Source organism: Aotus nancymaae, unplaced genomic scaffold (assembly GCF_030222135.1).
Source record: "Aotus nancymaae isolate 86718 unplaced genomic scaffold, 86718_ANA_hifiasm-v0.15.2.pri h1tg000006l, whole genome shotgun sequence".
NCBI classification, from domain to species: domain Eukaryota; kingdom Metazoa; phylum Chordata; class Mammalia; order Primates; family Aotidae; genus Aotus; species Aotus nancymaae.
In genome coordinates this window covers 9,230,214-9,254,023 of record NW_026988417.1, presented here as the reverse complement: position 1 = coordinate 9,254,023, position 23,810 = coordinate 9,230,214, and the positions used below count along the sequence as shown (strand labels likewise).

At 40.3% G+C, this 23,810-nt stretch overlaps 1 protein-coding gene across 1 annotated transcript in view; it reads left to right on the top strand.

The window, feature by feature from the left end:
• Nucleotides 1-23,153, top strand: part of SLC2A9 (solute carrier family 2 member 9) — a 158,385-nt gene extending 135,232 nt beyond the window's left edge. The window contains 1 exon segment of the mRNA XM_064365677.1: nt 20,103-23,153. Coding sequence (XP_064221747.1) covers nt 20,103-20,357 — 255 coding nt within the window. The 3' untranslated portion in view covers nt 20,358-23,153.
• Nucleotides 23,154-23,810: the final 657 nt, after the last annotated feature.

Below are 23,810 nucleotides of genomic sequence, written 5' to 3'. Positions count from 1 at the left end.
GCCTGACCAACATGGTGAAACTCAGTCTCTACTAAAAATACAAAAACTTAGCCAGGAGTGGTGGTGCATGCCTGTAATCCCAGCTACTTGGGGGACTGAGGCAGGAGAATTGCTTGAACTGGGGAGGCAGAGGTTGCAGTGAGCTGAGATCATGCTATTGCACTCCAGTCTGGGCAACAGGAATGAAACTCTGTCTCAAAAAAAAAAATGTATTTTTTGGTGGGGTGGTTTTTTTTGCAAATATAAGATCATATCATCTGCAAACAAGTATAATTTGATTTCTTCCTTTCCAATTTGGATCCCCTTTATTTTTAAATTATTATTATTTCAATAGTTTCTGAGGAGCAGGTGGTGTTTGATTACATGGATAAGTTATTTAGGTGTGGTTTCTGAGATTTTGGTGCACCCATCATCTGAGCAGTTTACACTATACCCAATGTGTAGTCATTTATCTCTCACCCCTTTCCTTCCCCTCAAGTCCCCAGAGTCCATTACATTGTTCTTATGCTTTTGTGTGCTCATAGCTTAGATGCCACTTGTAAGTGAGAACGTATGGTGTTTGGTTTTCCATTCCTGGATTACTTCACTTAGCATAATGATCCCCAACTCCTTCCATTATTTCATTCCTTTTTATGGCTGAGTAGTATTCCATGGTATATATGTATCACATTTTCTTTATCCACTCATTGGTAGATGGGCGTTTAGGCTGGTTCCATATTGTTGCAATTGTGAATTGTGCTGCTATAAATATGTGTGTAAAGTGTCTTTTTCTTATAATGACTTCTTTACCTCTGGATAGATACCCAGTAGTGGGATCACTGAATCAAATGACAGTTCCACTTTAAATTTTTTAAAGAATCTCCATACTGTTTTCATACTGGTTGTACTAGTTTGCATTCCCATCAGCAGTGTAAAAGGGTTCCACTTTCACCACATCCATGCCAACATCTATTATTTTTTATTTTTTAATTATGGCCATTCTTGCAGGAGTGAGGTAGTATCGCATTGTGATTTTGATTCACATTTCTCAGATAATCAGTGATTTTGAGCATTTTTTCATGTTTGTTGGCCATTTGCATATCTTCTTTTGAGACTTGTCTATTCATGTCCTTAGCCCGCTTTTTGATGGGAATGTTTGTTTTTTTCTTGATGATTTGTTTGAGTTCATTGAGATTCTGGTTATTAGTCCTTTGTCAGATGCATAGTTTGAGAATATTTTCTCTAACTCTGTGGTCGTCTGTTTACTCTGCTGATTATTTCTTTTGCTTTTTGGTTTAATTAAGTCCCATCCACTTATCTTTGTTTTTGTTGCATTTGCTTTTGGATTCTTGTCATGAACTCTTTGCCTAAGCCAGTGTCTAGATGAGTTTTTCCGATGTTATCTTCTAGAACTTTTATGGTTTCAGGTCTTAGATTTAAGTATTTGATCCATCGTGAGTTGATTTTTCTATAAGGTAAGAAATGAAGATCCAGTTTATTCTTCCACATGTGGCTTGCCAATTATCCCAGCACCAGGATGTCCTTTCCCCACTTTATGTTTTTGTAGGCTTTGTTGAAGATCAGTTGTCTGTATTTGGCTTTATCTCTGAGTTCTCTATTCTGTTCCATTGGTCTACATGCCTGTTTTTATACCAGTACCATGCTACTTTGGTAATTATAACCTTGTAGTATAGCTTGAAGTCAGGTAATATGATGCCTCCAGATTTGTTCTTTTTTCTTATTCTTGCTTTGGCTGTGCGGGTTCTTTTTGTTGTTGTTGTTCCATATGAATTTTAGGCTTGTTTTTTTCTAGTTCTGTGAAGGATGATGATATTTTGATGGGAATTGCTTGAATTTATAGATTGCTTTTGGCATTATGATCATTTTTACAATATTCTACCCATTCATGAGCATGGGATATGTTTTCATTTGTTTGTGCCATCTATGATTTCTTCCAGCAATGTTTTGTAGTTTTCTTTGCAGAAATCTTTCACCTCCTTAGTTAGGTGTATTCCTAAGTATTTACATTTTTTGCAGCTGTTGTAAAGGAGGTTGAGTTTTTTATTTGATTCTCAGTGGTCGCTGTTGGTGTATAGCAGTGCTACTGATTTATATACATTGATTTTGTATCCTGAAACTTTTTTTTAATTCATTTAACAAATCTAGGAGTTTTTTGGATGAATATTTAAAATTTCGTAGATATACAATTATATCATTGGTGAAGAGCAACACTTTGACTTCCTCTTTACTGATTTAGATGTCCTTTATTTGTTTCTCTTGTCTGATTGCTCTGGTTAGGACTTCCAGCACTATGTTGAATAGAAGCAGTGAAAGTGGGCATCATTGTCTTGTTCCAGTTCTCAGGGGGAATGCTTTCAAATTTTCCCCATTCAGTATAATATTGGCTGTGGATTTGTCATAGATGGCTTTTATTACATTAAGGTATGTCCTTCTATGCTAATTTTGCTGAAGGTTTTTATCATAAAAAGATGCTAGATTTTGTCAAATGCTTTTTCTGTATCTATTGAGATGATTATATGATTTTTGTTTTAAATCCTGTTTATGTGGTTTATCACATTTATTGACGTGGATATGTTAAACCAACCCTACATCCCTAGTATGAAACCCACCTGATAATGACATATTATCTTTTTGATAAGATGTTGGATTCAGTTAGCTAGTATTTTGTGGAGGACTTTTCCATGTATGTTCATCAGGAATATTGGTCTGTAGTTTTCTTTTTCATTATATCCTTTCCTGGTTTTGGTATTAGGCCACTCTTCATAGAATGATTTAGGGAGGGTTCCCCGTCTCTGTCTTTCGGAATGGTTTCTGGAGGATTGGTACCAATTCTTCTTTGAATGCCTGATATAATTCAGTTGTGAATCCTTCTGGTCCTGGACTTTTTTGTTATTATTGCCAATTTTTTATTACCGTTTCAATCTTACTACTTGTTATTGGCTTGTTCAGAGTTTCTATTTTGTCCTAATTTAGTCTAGGAGGGTTATATAGTTTCAGGAATTCATCCATCTCCTCTGGGCTTTCTAGTTTGTGAGCAAAAGGTGTTTATAGTAGCCTTGAATGAGCTTTTGTTTTTCTGTGGTATTGGTTGTAGTATCTCCCATTTCATTTCTAATTGAGTTTTTTGGATCTTTTCTTTTCTTGGTTAATCTCACTAATGGTTTATTGACTTCATTTATCTTTTCAAAGAACCGGCTTTTTGTGTCACTTATCGTTTTTATTTTTTATTTTTTTGTTTTGATTTCAATTAGTTCTGCTCTGGCCTTTGTTATTTCTTGTCTTCCGCTGGGTTTCAGTTTGATTTGTTCTTGTTTCTCTAATTGCTTAAGGTGCAGGCTTAGATTGTCTATTTGTGCTCTTTCAAGCTTTTTGATGTAGGCAATTAATGTTATGAACTTTCCTCTTAGTGCCACTTTTGCTGTATCCCAGAAGTTTTTTTTTTTAATGTTTAAAATTTGTGTTTATTATACTTTAAGTTCTGGGGTACATGTGCAGATCGCACAGGATTGTTACATAGGTATACACATGCCATGGTGGTTTGCTGCACCCATCCCCCCATCATTTACATTAGGTATTTCTCTTAATATTATCCCTCCCCAATCCCCCTACCCCCTGCTATCCCTCTCCTAGCCTCCCCCATCCCCCAAGAGGCCTCGGTGTGTGATGCTCCCCTCCCTGTGTCCATGTGTTCTTATTGTTCAACACCCACTTATGAGTGAGAACAGGCAGTGTTTGGTTTTCTGATCTTGTGTCAGTTTACTGAGAATGATGGTTTCTAGCTTTATCCATGTCCCTGCAAAGGACATGAACTCATCCTTTTTTATGGCTACATGGTATTCCATTTTGATAGGTTGCATCACTACTATTATTCAGTTCAAATAATTTTTTAATTTTCATCTTGATTTCATTGTTGACTCATAGAACATTCAAGAGCAGATTATTTAATTTCCATGTGTTTATATAGTTTTGAGCATTCCTTTTGGAGTTAGTTTCCAATTTTCTTCCATTGTGGTCTGAGAGAGTACTTGATATAATTTCAATTTTTAAAATGTATTGAGACTTGTTTTGTGGGCTATAATATCATCTATCTTGGAGAATGTTCCAAGGGCTGATGAAAAGAATGTATATTCTGCAGTTGTTGGGTAGAATGTTCTGTAAATATCTGTTAAGTCCATTTGTTCTAGGGTATAGTTTGAGTCCACTGTTTCTTCATTGACTTTCTGTCTTGATGACCTGTCTAGTACTGTCATTGGAGTATTGAAGGCCCCAACTATTATGGTGTTGCCATCTATCTAATTTCCTAGGTCTAGCTCTTGTTCCCAAGAGCCAGACTGCAGTGATTGTTGTTGCCTTTCTGGGTCTAGCCGCCCCAGTGGGGCTGCTGGCCTCCAGGCTAGTGCTGGGGTTTGTCTGCAAAGAATCCTGTGATGTGATCCATCTTCAGGCTTCTGGCCATGGATACCAGCACTTGCTCTGGTGGAGGTGGCAGGAAAGTGAAGTGGACATTGTCAGAGTCCTTGGTTTAGTTTTGTTTAGTGTGCTGTTTTTCTCAAATGCTGATTATGCTAGCAGCTAAGTTGTCATATGGACAGACTCAGGACCTCTGGTTAGCCAGGGTGTTGCAGGCGTTATTTTCTCCTTCTTTGCAGCAGGGTCGTTCTGTTATAAGTTGCTGTAATGGCTTGAGTTGCTTGGCCTCCAGCCAAGAGGTGGTGCTTTTGAGAGAGCACCAGCTGCGGTACTAGAAGGGGAATATCTATTTTTTTCTTGTCTGTTTGTTCCAGATAGGATTTCCAGTAATATTTTGAATAACAGTGGTGAAAGTGGGCATTTGTCTTGTTCCACATCTTAGAGGAAAGGCTTTCAGTTTTTTCCCATTCAATCTGGTGCTACCTATGGGTCTGTCATATACGGCTTTTATTGTGTTTAGGTATGTTCCTTCTATACTCAGTTTTTTTGACAGTTTTTACCATGAAGAGATGTTGAATTTTATAAAAAACTTTTTCAACATTAATTGAATTAATCATATGGTTTTTGGCCTTCATTCTGTTAATATGAGGTATCACATTGATTGATTCGCATATATTGAGCCATCCTTTCATCCCTGGGATAAATTCCACTTGGTAATGATGAACGATCTTTTTAATGTGTTACTGAATTTGGTTTGCTAGTATTTTGTTGAGGGTTTTTGCATCAATATTCATCAGAGATATTGGCCTGTAGTTTTCTTTTTGTGATGTGTCTTTGTGTGGTTTGGGTATCAGGGTAATACTGGCCTCATAGAATGCGTTGGAAATACTCCTGCCTCCTCTATTGTTCAGAATAGCTTGAGTAGGACTAGAATTAGTTCCTTTTTTTTTTTTTTTTGAGACAGAGTCCAATCATTTGAACCTCCCAGGTTCAAATGATTCTCCTGCCTCAGCCTCCCGAGCAGCTAGGATTACAGGTGTGTGCCACCATGCCCAGCTAATTTTTTGTACTTTTAGTAGAAACGGGCTTTCACCATGTTGGCCAAGATGGTCTTGATCTCTTAACTTTGATTCGCCCACCTCGGCCTCCCAAAGTGCTGGGATTACAGGCATGAGCCACCACGCCTGGCCATATTAGTTCTTCTTTAAATGTTCAGTGTAAAATTCAGCAGAGAAGCCATCAGGTCTTGGGCTTTTCTTTACTGGAAGACTTTATTATGGCTTTAGTCTTATTACCTATTATTGGTCTACTCAGGTTTTAGATTTCTTCATGGTTCAATCTTGGTAGATTGTAAATGTCTAGGAATTTATCTATTTACTCTAGTTTTCCGAATTTATTCACATATATGTATTTATAATAACCTATAAGCAAGTATATGATTATTTGAGTTTCTGCAGTATCCATTGTAATGTCTCCTTTTTTATTTTTTATTTTATATATTTGGATCTTCTCTCTTTTTCTTAGTCTGGCTAAAGTTTTGTCCATTTTGTTTATCTTTTTTAAAAAACTAACTTTTCATTTTCATTGGTGTTTTGTATATTTTATTTCAGTTTCACTTACTTCTGCTTTGATCTTTATTATTTCTCTTTTCCTACTGATTTTGGATTTGGTTTTCTCTTTCTTTTCTAGTTCTTTAAGATGCATTATTAGATTGTTTATTTAAAGTTTTTCTACTTTTTGGATGTAGTCTATTGCTGTAAACTTTTCTCTTTTTATTTTATTTTTTGAGACAGGGTCCCACTCTGTCAGCCAGGCTGGAGGGCAGTGGCCTGATCAAGGCTCACTGCAACCTCAACCTCCCAGGCTAAAGCTATCCTCCCACCTCAGCTTCCCAAGAAGCTGGGAGTACAGGCATGTGTCACCATGCCTGGCTAACTTTTTGTGTTTTTTATAGAGATGGGGTTTTGCCATGTTGCCCAGGCTGGTCTGGAACTCCTGAGCTCAAGCAACCCACCCACCTCAGCCTCCCAAAGCACTAGAATTACAAAACTTTACCCTCAATACTGCTTTTGCTATATCTCATAGGTTTTGGTATGTTATGTTTTCATTTTCACTGGCTTCAAGAAATTTTTTAATTTCCTTCTTAATTTCTTCATTGACCCATTGGTCCTTTGGGAGCATGTTATTTAATTTTCATGTGTTTGTGTATTTTAAAAGTTGCTTTTCTTATTGATTTCTAGTTTTATTCATTGTAATCAGTGAAGATACTTAATATGATTTCTGTTTTGTTGAACATTATAAGACTTTCGTTTTGTGGCTTATCATAGGGTCTATCCTTGAGAAGGATCCATGTGCTCAAGAAAGAATGAATATTTTGCAGCCATTGGATTAAATGTTCTGTAAATATCTATTGGGTCCATCTGGTCTATAGTACAGATTAAGTCTGATGTTTCTTTGTCGACTTTCTGTCTGGATGATCTTGTCCCATGCTGAAAGTAGGATGTTGACATCTCCAGCTCTTATTGTATTGGGATCTAGCTCTCTCTTCTGTTCTAATGATAATTTGCTTTATATATCTAGGTGCTCCGATGTTAGGGGCATATATATGTACAATTGTTTTATCCTCTTGCTGAATTGACCTATTTATCATTATATAATGACATTCCTTTTCTCTTTTTGTAGTTTTTGTCTTGAAATCTATTTTTTCTGATGTAACTGTAACTACTCCTATTTTGTTTTGGTTTCTATTGACATGGACGTATGTGTCTCTATAGGTGGAGTATGTTGCTTGTAGGCAACAGATCATTGGTCTTGTTGGTTTTCTTTTTGTTGTTTTTGTTTGTTTGTTTTTTTAAAATCCATTCAGCTGCTCTACTCTATGTCTTTTGGTTGGAGAGTTTAGCCCATTTATATTCAATGGTATTATTGAAAATTAAGGACTTGCTCTTGCCATTTTGTTATTTGTTTTTTGGTTGTTTCATGGCCCTTCCTTCCCTCCCTCCCTCCTTCCCTTTTTTCCTTCCTTCCTTCTTTCTTTCTTTCCTTCCTTCCTTCTGTCTTCCTTTTTGTTAAGGTAATTTTCTCTGATGGTATGTTTTAATTTATTGCTTTTCATTTTTGTGTGCCTGTTGTAGGTTTTTTGATTTGAGGTTACCATAAGGCTTGCAAATAACATCTTATATTATTTTAAACTGATGACAACACTGATTGTAAAAACAAACAAGCAAATAGAAGACTAATAAAAACTCTATGCTTTAAATTCATCCCTCTCTTCTTTTCAGCTTTTTGTTGTTTCTATTTATATCTTATTACACTATCTATGTCTTGGAACATTATTGTAGTTATTATTTTGATAGGTTTATCTTTTAGTCTGTCTTCTCAAGATGTAAGTAGTTTACACACAGCAATTACAGTGTTATACTATTCTGATTTTTTATCTACTTACTATTATCAGTGAGTTTTGTACATTCAGATAATTACTTAATGCTTGTTAACATCATTTTCTTTTCTTCCGATTGAAGAACTCTCTTTAGCATCACTTACAGAACAGGTCTAGTGTTGATAAAATTCCTCAGCTTTTCTTTGTCTGGTTAAGTTTTATTTCTCCTTCATGTTTGAAGAATATTTTCACTTATATACTATTCTATGGTAAAAGCTTTTTCTTCAGCATTTTAAATATGTCATGCTACTCTTTCCTGACCTGTAAATTTTCCACTAAAAACCCTACTTTATTTATTCAGATGTATTAGAGCTCCTTTGTATGTTATTTCTTTCTTTTCTCTTGCTGCTTTTAGAATCTTTGTTTTAATCCTTGAATTTGGACATTTAATTATGAAATGCCTTGAGATAGTCATATTTGGGTTAAATCTGCTTGGTGCTCTATAACTTCTTGTACTTGAATATTGATATATTTCTCTAGACTTGCAAAGTTCTCTGTTATTATTCCTTTGAATAAACTTTCTACCCCGATCTATCTCTACCTCCTCTTTAAGGCCAATAATTCTTAAATTTGCCCATTTGAGGCTATTTTCTAGATCCTGTAGGTGTACTCCATTCTTTTTTTTTTTCTTTTGCCTCCTCTGACTGTATATTTTCAAATAATCTGTCTTCAGACTCACTAATTCTTTCTTCTGCTTGATAATTCTGCTGTTGAGACTGATGCATTCTTCTATGTTAATTAAATTTTTCAACTCCAGGATTTTTACTTGATTTTTAAAAATTATTTTAGTATCTTTGTTAAATTCACCTGATAGGATTCTGAATTCTTTCTCTATGTTAACTTAAATTTCATTGAGCTTCCTCAAAACAACTATTTTGAATTCTATTTGAAAGGTCACTAGTTCTGTCACTCTGGAATTTGTCACTGGTTTCTTTTTTAGTTTGTTTTGTGAGGTCATGTTTTTCTGGATGCTTTTGATGTTTGTAGATATTTGTTAATGTCTGTGCGTTGAAGAGTTAAGTATTTATTGTAGACTTCACAGTATGGGTTTATTTGTACCTATTCTTCTTCAGAAAGCTTTGCAAGTATTCAAAGGGAATTGAGTATTGTGATCTAAGCTTTGATCACTTCATCCATTTTTGCATTATGAGAATCCTAAACCCAGTAACTCTGTGACTCTTGCAGACTCATAGAGGTACCACCTTGGTGGTCTTAGGTAAGATCCCAGAGAATTCCTTGGATTACCAGACAGAGACTTCTTTTCTTCCCTTACTTTGTCCCAAACAAAGAGTTTCTTTCTCCATACTGAGCTGCCTGAAGCTGGGAGAGGGTTGACACAAGCACCCCTGTGGTCATCACCACTGGAATTACACTGGGTGAGACCTGAAGCCAGCATAGCACTGGGTCTTGCTCAAGGCCTATAGCAATCACTGCCTGGCTACTACCAATGTTCACTCAAGGCCCAAGGGCTCTATAATCAGCAGGTGGTGAATCCAGCCAGGCCTGTGTCCTTCCCTTCAGGACAGCAAGCTTTACTCTGGTCCAGAAATGTCATCTGGGAGCCAGGGCCTAAAGTCAGGAATCTTAGCAATCTACTTGGTGCTCTATTACACTGTGGCTTACCTGGCATCCGAGCTGCAAGACAACATCGTTCTCACTTTTGCTTCTTCTCTCCCCAAGTAAAAGGAGTCTCTCCCTGTGGCCACCACTGCCCCAGGCTCATGAGGAGTACTGCCTAGCTACCACCAGTGTTCACTCGAGGCTCATGGGCTCTTTGATCAGCTTGTGGTATATGTTCCCAGGCCTGGGACTCTCCCTAAGGAGCAGTAGGCTCCCTTTTGGCCCAGAGTAGATCCATAAATGCCATCCAGGAACCAAGGATGGGAACTGGGGACCTCAAGAGCCCACTTGGTGCCCATCCCACTGTGACTGAGCTGGTACCTAAGCTGCAAGACAAAGTCTTCTTCTTTTTTTTTTTTAAAGAAGAAAAAAAATAATGAAGAGGAAGAAAAAGAAAGAGAAAGAGGGAGAGAGAATGGGAGTATTGCTTTATTGCCCAGGCTAGAATGCAGTCTAAAAATGGGAATTGAAAACCTCTTTTATGCCAATAATTGTGCTTAACAATGGAGACAGGAAGGAATAAGGGAAGAAAATAACAAACAAGCAGCCAACCAATATTTCATTTAAACCTATGAAATGCTATGCAATTATTGAGGAGTGATTTACTTCCAATTATGTAGTCACTTTTGGAATAGGTGTGATATGGTACTGATAAGAATGTGTGTTTTGTGTATTTGAAGTGGAGAGTTCTATAAATGTTTATTAAGTTTACTTGTTCCGGATCTGAGTTCAAGTCCTGGATGTCCTTGTTAATTTTCTATCTCTTTGATCTGTCTAATATTGCCTTCTTTGCCTCTTTTGATCTTTGTTGCTTTAAAGTCTATTTTATCAGAGGTGAGAATTGCAACTCCTGCTTTTTATTTATTTATTTATTTATTTTTGCTCTCCGTTTGGTTGGTAAATCTTCCTCCGTCCCTTTGTTTTCAGTCTTTGTGTATCATTGCATGTGAGATGGGTCTGGATACAGCATACCGATGGGTTTTGGCTTTTTATCCAGTTAATAATATATATGAGTTTAATACTGCCATGTGATGCTAGCTGGCTGTTTTGCCCATTAGTTGACGTAAGTTCCTCATTATGTTAATGCTGTTTACTTTTTGATATATTTTTGGAAAGGCTGATACTGGTTGTTCCTTTATATGTGTAGTGCTTCTTTCAGAAGCTCTTGTAAAGCAGGCCTGGTGATGGTGAAATCTCTAAGTACTTGCTTGTTCGCAAAAGATTTTATTTTTCCTTCGCTTGTGAAGCTTAGTTTGGCTGGATATGAAATTCTGGGTTGAAAGTTCTTTTCTTTAAGGATGTTGAATATTGGCCCCCACTCTTTTCTGGCTTGTAGGGTTTCTGCTAAAAGATCTGCTGTAAGTCTCATAGGCTTCCCTTTGTGGGTAACCTGACCTTTCTCTCTGGCTGCTCTTAGAATTTTCTCCTTTATTTCAACCCTGGTGAATCTAACGATTATGTGCCTTGGGGTTCGTCTTCTTGAGGAATATCTTTGTGGTGTTCTCTGTATTACCTGGAGTTGAATATTGTCCTGCCTTACTAGGTTGGGGAAGTTTTCCTGAATAATATCCTGAAGAGTATTTTCCAATTTGGATTCATTCTCTTCGTCACATTCAGGTATACCTATCAAACGTAGATTAGGTCTTTTCACATAGTCCCATATTTCTTGGAGACTTTGCTCATTCCTTTTTATCCTTTTTTCTCTAATCTTGACTTCTCGTTTTATTTCATTAAGTTGGTCTTCGACCTCTGATATCCTTTCTTCTGCTTGATCAATTCGACTGTTAAAACTTGTGCATACTTCGCAAAGTTCTTGTGTTGTGTTTTTCAGCTCCATTAATTCACATATATTCCTCTCTAAATTGTCTATTCTCATTAGGATTTTGTCAAACCTTTTTTCAAAGTTCTTAGTTTCTTTGCATTGGGTTAGAACAAGTTATTTTAATTCACAGAAGTTTCTTATCATCCACCTTCTGAAGCCTACTTCTGTTAATGGAATGCACTCATTCTCCATCAGGCCTTGTTCCATTGCTGATGAGGAACTGTGATCCCCTGTAGAGGGAGAGGCATTCTGATTTTGGGTATTCTCAGCCTTTTTATGCTGGTTTCTTCCCATCATTGTAAATTTATCCACCTGTCATCTTTGTGATTACCGACTTTCAAATTAGGTCTCTGAGTGGACGTCCAACTTGTTGATTCTCAGCGCCAAAATCTGAGCAATCCACTGTGCCGGCCAAAACAGCAGTGTTAAGATTGATGGTGCTTTTCTGCCCAGGAATCTCCAGTCTAGCTCCTTTCTTGAGTCCGTCCTTCAATCAGCTGAATAGGCAACTCTGTCTTCCCGGAGCTCCAAACATCATCAGTCAAAAGGGGACCCAGCCCCGCTCACTCTGCACCAAGAACTGCCACACCAAGGTGCCGGCAAAACCGCCACGCCGGCCACAAAAGTCACGCTGGCGACCCGTGGGGCTCCTCCGCTGGGAATCTCCTGGTCCGTGAGCAACAAAAATTTGTCTGAAAATGTGGCATCCTCTCGTTTTCTGCACTTTCACTGAGAGCTACAATCCTGAGCTGCTAGTGATCAGCCATCTTGGATCTCTCTTGACAAGGTCTTCTTTACTCTTCCTTCTTCTTTCCTCAAGTGACAGAGTCTCTCCCCATGGCCAGTATAGCTGAGAATGTGCTGGGCCACCTATGGAGCTAGCATGGCACTGAGTCTCACCCAAGTCCCATGGAAAATACTGCTGCCTGGCTACCACTGGCATTTATTCAAGGCCTGAGGGCTCTTTAGTCAGTGGGTGATAAGTCCTGCCAGAACTTGGTTCTTCCCTTCAAGGCAACAGGTTTCCTCTGGCACTGGGGTGTCTAGAAATGCCATCTAGAAGACAGGGCCTGGAATGGGAGCCTCAGGACTCTGCCTGGTACCATATTCTACTGTGGATGAGCTGATATCCAAGTTATAAGATAATCCCTCTTTAGTGTCCCTCTATTCCTGGAGCTGTGAGCTACGCTGCCTGGGTTTGGAGGAGGAGTGATAGAAGAATTTCCTTTGGCCACCCCAGCTGTTGTCTTACTAGGCTGAGTACACCCTAAGTCCACTGGCTCCAAGTCCAGCACAGCACCAGGACTTGCCTAGAAATTGCACTCCATGTGGCCTAGATCACTTTTCAAGTTTATTTAGAATCCCAGAGCACTTTAGCCCATACTGGTGGGACTAGCTGGAACTCAGATTTCAACTGGCTGGGCTGTTCTAAATATTCCTTTGGTGGATGCCAACCAAATTCTGCCCTGTATTGCTTTCCACTCTGACAGGCAGCATAGAGTTCCAATGCAAAGTCCCACAGTCATTCCACCCTCCTGCCCCAGATGCACAGATTCTCTCTCTGCACCACATGGTGCTGCCCAGGGATAGGGGAAGTCTTGACAACTCAAGACTGTCTTTCCTACCCACTTTACTGCCTCTTTCCTGACATGATGTTAAAACCAGGTACTATGATTACTCACTTGATTTTTGGTTCTTAAGGAAAGTGATATTTTGTGTGGATAGTTCAATTTGGTATTCTTGCAAAGAAGACAATTGCTGGAGCATTCTACTCAGGCATCTTGCTCCATCTCCTCCTCAGAACATTTTTATTATTGTATTTATGGAATATATTATATATATAAATAGTGGGAAAAAATCAGTGTACCTTCTCAACCAACTGAAGCTATTGAAATACCGCGTGTGCCTCTCGCTGATCCCAGGGGTGATTACTAGCAGGAATCTTGTGTTAATAATTCTCTGGGTTTTCTTAATTATTTCATCCTTATATGAATGCATCCCTTAAGAATCTAGTGTTTTGGTTTGCATAATTTGCATATTTATACAGAACATCATCCTGAAGATACTTTTTTGTGCCTTGTTTTTTTACTCAACATATATGTTGAGAGTTGTCATGTTGAAATGTATAACTATTGCTTATTGGTTTCTCTGATCTACAGTACTCCTTTAGATGAATGCATCCCAGTTTATTTATCCATTCCCATTTCCAAAAGCATCTGAGCTGTTTCCAGTTGTCTTGCTCAAGAAACTGTTGCTATGCCCATCCGTGTACAACATGCAAGGGATTATGTGCTGATGCCAGTATTTTCTGTCTGAGCTTTGCAACGAGGAGGCCTCCTGCCATGTGCCACTATTGAACACCTGAAACGTAGCTACTGCTACTGAGGAAATGAATGCCTGATTTTAATTGGTTTGAATTTAAATAGCACAGCTCTGGAATATGTACACTCAGGAGTATCAGTGTGGGGTCACAGGGCACACACAACTTCATCTCTGCTTGGTAGTGCCAAGTTGTTTTCCAAAGCAGTGGTAGCTAGTGCCAGCCTCCCCAGTAGGTGTAGAAAGTCATACTACTCATCAGCATTTGGTATTATCATTGTGAGACATTTTACATTTTTGTCAGTCTGATAGATGTGAGTGCAGTGGCGTGACCTCGGCTCGCTGCAACCTCCACCTCCTGGCTTCAAGTGATACTCCTGCCTCAGCCTCCCAAGTAGCTGGGACTACAGGTGTGTGCCACCATGCCCAGCTAATTTTTGTAATTTTGGTAGAGACAGAGTTTCACCATGTTGGCCAGGCTGGTCTTGAACTTCTGACCTCAGTTGATCCGCCCACCTCAGCCTCCTAAAGTTTTGAGATTACAGGTGTGAGCCACTGTGCCCAGTCTGAGCACTTGTTCATCTGCTTATTTGCCATTTGTATTCCCCTCTGTGAAACGCCTGCTTGGCCATTCTTCCCTTTTTGCAGTAGGCTTTTTCTTAGTGACTCCTAAGAGTTTTTGTTGAATGTTGTATTTTAATTTGGAATACTAATTATTTGTTAGTCATGTATCACAATAGCTCCTCTCCTTTTGTACTCTCTGTACAGTGCCTTTTGATGAAAGATATTCTTAGTCTTTAAGTAACCAGATCTATCAGTTTGTTCATTTATCAGCTAAGCTTTATGAATATAAAAGTATTTTCACAGAAAATCTTGAACCAATGGAAAAAATAAGGCCCAAACAGTGGGGCACTTCCCAGGGTTGTGTGATGGGTGAGTGCTTGGTGGAGCCAGATCTTGAGGCGAGGTCTGTTGGAAGGCAGGGTCCTTCTCACTACAGACATGCTGAGTAAAAGCTCCTGGCTGTAAGGTACTGCATAGACCCTACTACCCCAGCGTCAGCTGAGGAATGGTCCAGTAACTTACTCTTCAGCAGCTGGGCAGAAAGTGGCTTGCTCAGTCACTTTAAAGTAGAAGAGGAGACAGGAACAAAGTGACACACACATCCTGAATCTGCACAAGGGAGGCAGGTACAGAAGTGAGACCACGGCCTCCAGATCAGCCCCACCTGTGTTCAAATCCAGACACAGTCCTTACCAGTTGGTAACCTCAGGCAAGTAACTTTCCCTTTCTCATCTCTATTTTCTCACATGTAAGAGAATGGTATAGAGACCTACCTCCCAGGTGCTATGGGGGATGCTAAAGGATCATTCCTCCTCCACCCTTGACACACACGCATAGTGAGGAAATCACAGTGGATCATGGGGTAAGCGTGAGCTGCTAGTCAGGTTCACTTTGGTGTAAGTCCTGATTCTCCCGTTTTTCCCTCACTTGCCTTGGACGTGTTCCACAACCTCTCTAATATTCAACCTCATCTTTTTTTAAATGAACATATAAATAGTGCTATTGCGGTGTGGACTATAGGCATCAAATGATATAACGTCTGTCATATTGCTGGTACATAAGAGGTGCTTAAAGATGCATTTCTCTTCTCGGATTAAGTTCAATCACACACTTGCAGTAACACCAGGTTGTCGTGTAATCCCTGGAATGAAATTATTTCTAGCAGATACCAATAAACTTCCTGGGTGAATTCCAGATCCTAGCCAGGAAGGCTTGGGGACAACCCCAAAGCCATTTTGCTCCTCCCATCCATATTATCCCATCAGTCTTTGTCCAGATCTGGCCCTGACTTTTTGTTTAAACCTCATTTATTTGAGTAGACTGAGGATTTGGGTTTTTTTTCCCCCATTGACTCTGTGGCCAGGACTCTCCTGACTTTCTATCTTGTCCTTACTTTCTCAATAGTGACCACAGCATGACAAACACAAGCTCTGGGGTTGGTTTGCCAGATATAAGACTTCACTTTGCCTCACAGCCCAGAAAAACTGGACCAATAACTTTGCCCCTCTCGGTGCCTTCCTCTATAATAGCAGCTACACCTTAGAGTTAGTGTGAACATTACATTAGTCAACAGCAGGCAGCACCATTAGTGATCCACAAGCAGATCCTGCTCTTATCATTAGCCTCATATCCTCTTCTCTCCAGCCCAAGCCCTGTTCCAACAAGAGACCGTGTGGCTCAGGGGAGTTTTACTCCCAGCTCTGCCAATTCCTAGTAGTGTGACCCTGGGCAAGTAGCATGACCTCACTCCGTTTTGATCTTCTATTCTCTAAAAAGGAATCAAATAGACCCATTTCTCAGAGGCAACAAATAAGCCTGCACATGGAAGATCCAGCTCCATAACAGCAGAGTAAGTCTTCATTTTGTTAAGTTCCTTTCTTTCTCTCCCTCCTTAAGCCAGACTCATAACACCTTCCTACCAACGCCCCTTATTAAGAGCCATTGTCTGCAGAGCCAGGGATTAGGATTGTGGCTCCTAATTTTGTGTGCAAGGTAGGGGAGGCAGTGAACATGTGTATTAGGATTCTCTAGAGGGACAAGACTAATAGTATACATGCATATATGAAGGGCAGTTTATTAAGAATTGACTCACATGATCACAAGGTGAAGTCCCACAATAGACTGTCTGCAAGCTGAGAAGCACGGAAGCCAATCTGAGTCCCAAAACCTCAAAAGTAGGGAAGCCAGCAGTGCAGCCTCAGTCTGTGGCCAAAGGCCCGAGAGCCCCCAGCAAACCACTGGTGTAGATTCAAGAGTCCAAATGCTGAAGAACATGGAGTCCGATGTTTGAGGGCAGGAAGCATCCAGCAAAGGAGAAAGATGGGAGGCTGGAAGACAGCCAGAAGTCCTTCCACATTCCTCTGCCCTTTTATTCTCGCAATGCTGGCAGCTGATTAGATGGTTCTGGCAGCTGACTGAGGTGGGTCTGCCTCTCCTAGCCCACTGATTCCTTTGGCAACACCCTTGCAGACACACGCAGGAACAATCCTTTGCATCCTTCAATCCAATCAAGTTGACTCTCAATATTAACCATCACAGCATGTGCCTGCTGAAGGCTCCAGGCCCCACAAAAGGGCAGTAACCTCCGAGGGGCAGGACTCTCTGAGTCCTTTAGTGCTGCTATAACAAAATACCACAAACTGGGTAATTTATAAAAACAGAATTGATTTTCTCACAGTCCTGGAGGCTGGGCAGTCTCAGGCACCGGCAGATTCCGTGTCTGGTGCAGGCTGCTCTCTGCTTCCAAGATGGCATCTTGTTGCTGCATCCTCAGATGCAAGAAGGGCAAAAAGGGCCTGACTCATTCCCTCCAGCGCTTTCATAAGGTTCATAATAACCTCCTCAAGCCCCCACCTTTTAATACAATCACATTGGGATTTAAGTCCCGACACATGAATTTTAGGGGACACGGTCAGACCATAGTGGGGACCCAACAGAACTTTTCCTCTGTGGGCCAAAGCAGCAGATCCTGTGCCCGGGAGGTGAAGCCTCACCCTGGTCATCTTACAACTTTGCTCCTGACACTGCTGAGGGAGGGAGCAAGTGTTCCTTCTCAAAATGGCTGCAGCAGACATGTGTTCTTTTTTTTTTTCTTGAGGTGGAGTCTCGCTCTGTGGCCCATGCTGGAGTATGATGGTGCTACCTCACCTCACTGCAACCTCCACCTCCCATGTCCAAACAATTCTCCTGCCTCAGCCTCCCAAGTAGCTGGGATTACAGGTGCCTGCCACCATGCCCAGCTAATTTTTGTATTTTTAGTAGAGATGGGGTTTCACCATGTTGCCCAGGCTGGTCTTGAACTCCTGACCTCAAGTCATCCACCTGCCTCAACCTCCCAAAGTGCTGGGATTATGGGCGTGAGCCACCACGCCAGGCTGAGCCACGTGTTTTTGATTGAATTTTGTGAAACTGTGAGAATAATTCTTGCGACACCCATCAGGTCTCTTGGGAAAAGAAAGCCAAGCAAGATGCAGCTGTGTGGGTGTCAGACAGGTCCTAGGCAGCCCCATGTGTGACCTGAGATAGGGCAGGAAGCCTCTCTGAGCCTCAGTCCATCCATGTACTCAATAAGATACTCAGAGCATCTACTGTATATCAGACACTTTACACGCTCTGGGAATACAAGAAAAATGATGACTCCTGCCCTCAAATAGCTACCTCTTGGTAGGGAGAGAGTTAATAAACAGGCAATTGCACACCATAATGCTGCATAGTGGTGAGTGTTTTTGAAGAGCAAGGAAGCAGGGCTGGGAGGGGCTATTTAGAAATGAGAGTCAAAGAGAACCTCTCTGAGAAAATGACGATTAAGTCAGATGAAGAGGAGTAAGAAAGCAGGACATACAGAGGCCTAAAAGAAGATTATTCCAGCAAGAGAGTACAGCATGTGCAAAGATCCTGAGGCCAATACTGGAGGAGATCATGAAGGCAGTGAAGCTGACGCAAAGAAAGTGAGGAGAGTGAGATCAGAGAAATAAGAGAGACCCAGGGTCGGCGGCCTTGGAGGCCATGGTCAGGACTTGGCTTTCCTCCAGGTAACTTAGGAAGTCATGGTGGGTTTTGAGCAGAGGAGTGACAAGTTTTGTTCTTTAACAGGATCACTCTGGCTTGTCTCTTAAGAATAATCTTAAGATTATGCTTAAAATGAAAAGCTGGGAAATCAGTTGACAAGCTATTGCAAAAATCCAAGCAAAACATGGTGGTGGCTTGCACCAAAATTGGGTTGCAGTAGAAGTGGTGACAAACCCTTAGATTTGGATTATATTTCAAGGTAGAGCAACATGATTTCCTGATGGAGCAGCTATGGGTGGAAGAGAGAGAGATGGAGAGGAGGAGGGGGGAAAGAGAGAGAGAGAGAGAGAGAGAGAGAGAGAGAAAGCTCAGCCTGCCTCCGAGTGTTTTTGTTTCCTTAATCAATCAGAAGGATGGAGGTGCCATCAGCAGAGGTGAGGAGGGATAGAGCAGGCACAGTTTTAGAGGCTCCACTTTGGACTTGCTAAGTCGGATGTCCATTCAGCATGCAGGTTGGGGAGTAGAGGATGTTGAGTGCAAAATTGGATGTATCTCATTTCATCTTCAAAGCAGTATGTGGGTATATATCACCATGCTGCAAATGAGGAAACAGATGCTCAGTGGATTGAAGTTCTATCTTAAATGGCACATCCTAAGTGTTAGAACAACTTGTGAGGAATGGGATCAGGATTTGAATCCCACTTGACTGGCTGCAGAGCCCATACACTCCCCCTTCTCCACATTGCTCTTGAAGTCTTTGTATGAGCAGAAGGCACAGTCTCAGAGCTAAGCACCCCCAGGTGTGGTACATTTACTGCATGTGGCACTTTAAAGGAAATATTTAATTCATACAACAACCCTACCTGTACCATTCAATCACGAAAACTGAGGCACAAAGAGTCTCAGATTTAGTCAATAGTAGATCCAGGTTGTGATCCAGAGATCAAGCTGTAAGCACTCTGCCATTCTCCAAAAATAAATGTGTGTCAAATCAAAGGATAGAATGAAATTGACTGAAGTCTGGATATTGCTTCTTGGGAAGTATCATTCAAAGACAGTGTCACCTTATCTTTGGATCAATAGATGTTTGTTGCATGTAATAGTCACAGTCCTGATAGCTGGCACCCAGAAAGTCTTTTATTTCTGGAGTGGTGGCTCACACCTATAATCCCAGTACCTGGGAGACCAAGACAGAAGGATTGCTTCAGGCTAGAAGTTCAAGTCTTTTATTCCAAAAACATTTCTTGAATACGTCCTATAAGGCGCAAGAGCTACAGAGGTGACGAAGTCACTGAGAAGCTCAAGGTCTAGTGCAGTTGGCAGGGTTATTCTAGTCCAAGCACTAATCAGGGTACATGAAACAGAGTGATGGCAGCAAACATTTCTATTTTTTCTTGTCTCTCTTATTTGTGCAAAGCTGTCTCAGAGTATCAATTAGTGAGTTAGACCATTTGCATATCAGAAAACCTGTCATTACCTTGGCCTAGTCTATGCTCCACATTCTTCTTATGAACTGGGGCATTTCTCTTCCCTTTTGATGTCATTCTTGCCTCATGTGTATAGCAGAAGCAAGGAGACAATGTGGTTAATTGTAAATATAAGCTTAAGCTAATATTCAGCAAGTATTCCATTTTGCTTTCATGATGATTAATTTTTAAGTGCCAAATTTGCAAGAACAACAACAACAAAAGTGCCATTTTCTCATCTCTACCAGAGATTGAAGCTGATTTATTCAAGCCTCATGTGAGAACACTCTATGTAGAGCACACTTGCCTTAGAGAGCCAGCCTCACACATGGTGTTTTGTCTAGGAGTGTTGGTACATGAATATGGAGCTATTTTAAAAATCTGTGTAGAGATGGTTTAACAGCAAGTTTACTGACTGTCTATTTGATGGTTTTTGTCTCTGCCTTTTCCACAGAAAAGTCTGGACACCTACTGTTTCCTAGTCTTTGCTACAATTTGTATCACAGGTGCCACCTACCTATACTTTGTCTTGCCTGAGACCAAAAACAGAACGCATGCAGAAATCAGCCAGGCATTTTCCAACAGGAACAAAGCATACCCAGCAGAAGAGAAAATTGACTCAGCTGTCACTGATGATAAGACAAACGGAAGGCCTGAACAAGATTCCTCCTCCATGTTGGACAATTATGTCAAAAACAGGATTGTCTAAATGGATGATCTCACCTTTCAGGAAACTAAAAATTTAACCTATAACCATTATAGGCTTAAATGAATTGAAGCTATGCAAGTCTTTTACATTATTAAGTATTTACAAGTAAACCTGTACTAATCTAACTTTGCAACTATGTTAGCATTATTCACGACTGAATCTCCCAAACTCTTCTGGAAGCTGCAAGGAATCACTCTATGTTTCAGTAGACCCAATGTTCTTCCATGTAGGCTGATGACCTGCCTTCATCATGACTCAACCCATGATTTCAAAATGAAATTGGAGAAATAGTATGTTAATGCTTTATCAAAGAAAAACAATTTGGTCTGATAGGGGACTCAATGGATTGGAAATCACAGATTGAGGTTCTAGTTTCAGCTTTACTACAAGCAACCTTGACCTGTCCTCAACCTGAGTCCCAGTGCCTCAATGACCCTAGGCTTTCATCCCGGATATAGGCTTTCAGAAGTCAGTGGAAAGATTATTCATAGTGCCTAAGAAATGTCTTTTCCAATATTTGGCCTTGTGGATCTCAGGCTTTGGAGAACCTAATACCAACCCACCAGCCTGCAGATTTTGTCTTTCCCAAACTGTGTTCCAGGAATAGGCTCAAGACTTCAGGGCTGACGCCGTCCTCGCCCCAGACTATTAGAGTCCTGTGTGCTCACAGGGAACATGAAGAAGACCAATGTGTGGAAGACAACTTCCCGTAACTGCGGCAGGGACTGACCTCTATCCAAATGAAAAACAATATTGAGAATGATTCTAAAGCTAAACGTAAGCTTGGTGAGGGGGAAAAAAAAAACGTTGTGCTTAATTGGTGATTCCTGCCACAAGTGTGTGGCCAAGAGTGTCAGCATATATACCTCAGTTTACCAAGTCTAGAAGAGATTGCTCTAGAAAGGTAATGAACTGTCTTAAAAGATGGGAAGTTCAAAAAAAAAAAAAAGATGGGAAGTTCACCATCATTCTAAGTGCTCAAGTGAAGACTTAGTGATTTCTCATCTTGACTGTTGCTAAGAAAATCTGTATCAACTTTGGAGGACGGTGTTTGGAATAGATATGTTGAAGGGCTCTTCTAATTCTTACATGCTAGGGTTGTTTGGGTCAGAGCCAATTGCAGCCTGCCATTGTAATGTGTGACTAGTAGTTTGGGTGATTTCCTATACTTGTCTCTAAAACAAAGTGCCCTAAAGTAAATTAAAGTGCACTTGAATTAGCACCAGTGTGTTTGAATTTGGTATCTCATAGGAGTAGGGCCAGAAAGGACTTGACTTAGCAATACCACTAGAATCCTTTTGGCCATAATCCCTTGGGTTTCCTCATATCATTCTTGACAATGGCAGCCTTAGCCAAAACTTGAGTTCTGAGCTCCCTTTTCTGTGGAGTATTCTTTCATCCTTGGGTCTTCCTTTTGGTTAATTGCCAACTCAAGGCACTGTGCCATCCAGCTTTGGGTTGGCTGAAAAATTTGGACAGTGTTTGTCAAGACAAAGAGAAAGTGAGGCGTGGGTTCCAAAAGTGCCTGAGACCAAAGGAACCACATGCAATGTAAAATAAAAATCTTAAGGTTTTGGTGTTCTCTTTTATTTGGAGACTTGAGTATTTAGGCAATAAATATTTACTAGGTACCTACCACAGAGCAGGCACTAGCTACGTACTAAAGATGTATCAGTAAGCAAGAAAATACACTGGTCTCACCTGCAAAAGCCCATGTCTTCAAGAGAAGACAGAAAAACAAAGCATTAACTGTAAAGTTGTCATCAGTACTGTACTTTACAGTACAGTAAAGAGTCATCAATACAGTGATATAGGAATATAGGGATGGTTGGGGTGAGAGGTGAGAATCAGGAAAACCTGCCCAAATAAGTGACAGAAGTAGAATGGGGAAAAATATGACTCTCAGGCGATAGGCCAGGAATTATTCTTACATGTTATATTACATTTGAAAAGCTCATAGAGCCATTTCTTACTCTATTTTCTATTGCTTATAACAGAATACCTGAAGCTGGGTAATTTATAGAGAAAATAAACTTATTTTTTCTTGCAGTGCTGGAAGCTGAAGGGTTCAAGGTCAAGGGGACATCTGATGAGAGCCTTCTTACTGGTGGGGTCTCTACAGTCCTGAGGTGGCACAGGGAATCACATGGTGAGGGGGCTAACTGTGTTCACTGAGGTCTCTCTTCTTTTCACAAAACCACCAGTCCCACTCCCATGATAACCCGGTAATTCATTCACTCACTAATCTGTTAATTCATATGGGCTCTCATGACCCAATTACCTTTTAAAGACTCCACCTCTCAATGCTACCACATTGGGGATTAACTTTCGACATGACTTTTAGAGTGGACATTCAAACCATAGCAGCCACGTTAAGGAAATTTTTGAAAAATAAAACAAAAAGACACTCACAATCTCATTTCCTTCACTCCCCCAACATGAGCAATTTAATTTTTAGACACCTCTGTCCATTTATTGCTTATTATTCATCCAGGTGCAATCACAGAAAACATGAAACACAATTACAATCATCTTGTCTGTTACCTTCTATTTTTTCCACTTTGTATTAAACAAAATGCGTCATATCAATTCCAAACCCTTTTGTTTATACTCTGATATTCACTGCAGTGAATTTTTCACATATAAAGTTGTTTATCAGGTACCCAAAGATGGGGGAGTGGTGAGTCAGAGAGACAGACATTTTCAGGCTCTAGTTCTTGGCTGAAAGGTACTAGCCACTTACAGCACCCTGTATCCATTCACAGACCCTAAAAGCATCCCTAGTCAAATTAATAGGTCTCCTTTCCCAATTCCTGACCAGGGGTTGGAGATTAGGTCCTTGTCTTACTATTTTACATATTCCCTCAACTCCAAGCCATGGAGGTTTACATTTCTTCTTTTCAGGCTCACTAAAAGTCATTCTTCCAGCTGCTAGTTCTGGCTAAGTAAGCACACTCCACCCTATTTCTCCCACTCATCATAACTAGCAACTCTGGACAGAATCATGATGCAAACATATAAGGACTCTGAAAAATAAATTATATTAGGCAAATTGAAGAGAGAAATCAAAACTCAAGGGATATTTAATATGGCAGTGAGTATCTCCCGGCTTATACTCCAGGAAAGAGCAGCTTTGGAAACTGCAAAATGGATGTGGACTGAAAAAGCTGCAGGAGAAATCTCCTGCCTCGATTCCTGCCAGAGGGACAGGAAAGGGGTGAGCACTGGGGGGAAAAAATGATCAAACTGATGAAAATCAAATATAAAGGAAAAATTCTTGAAAGGCACCTTAGAAAATCAGCACATTACATAGAGTGGAAAATGATTTGGATGACTTTAGATTCCTCATCAGACACCGTGTAAACCAAGAGATTGGAACAATATCTCAATATTTTTTTTAATGCTGAAAGAACTGTCAATCCAGTTTGAATTTTGTAAAGGCCCACATATACG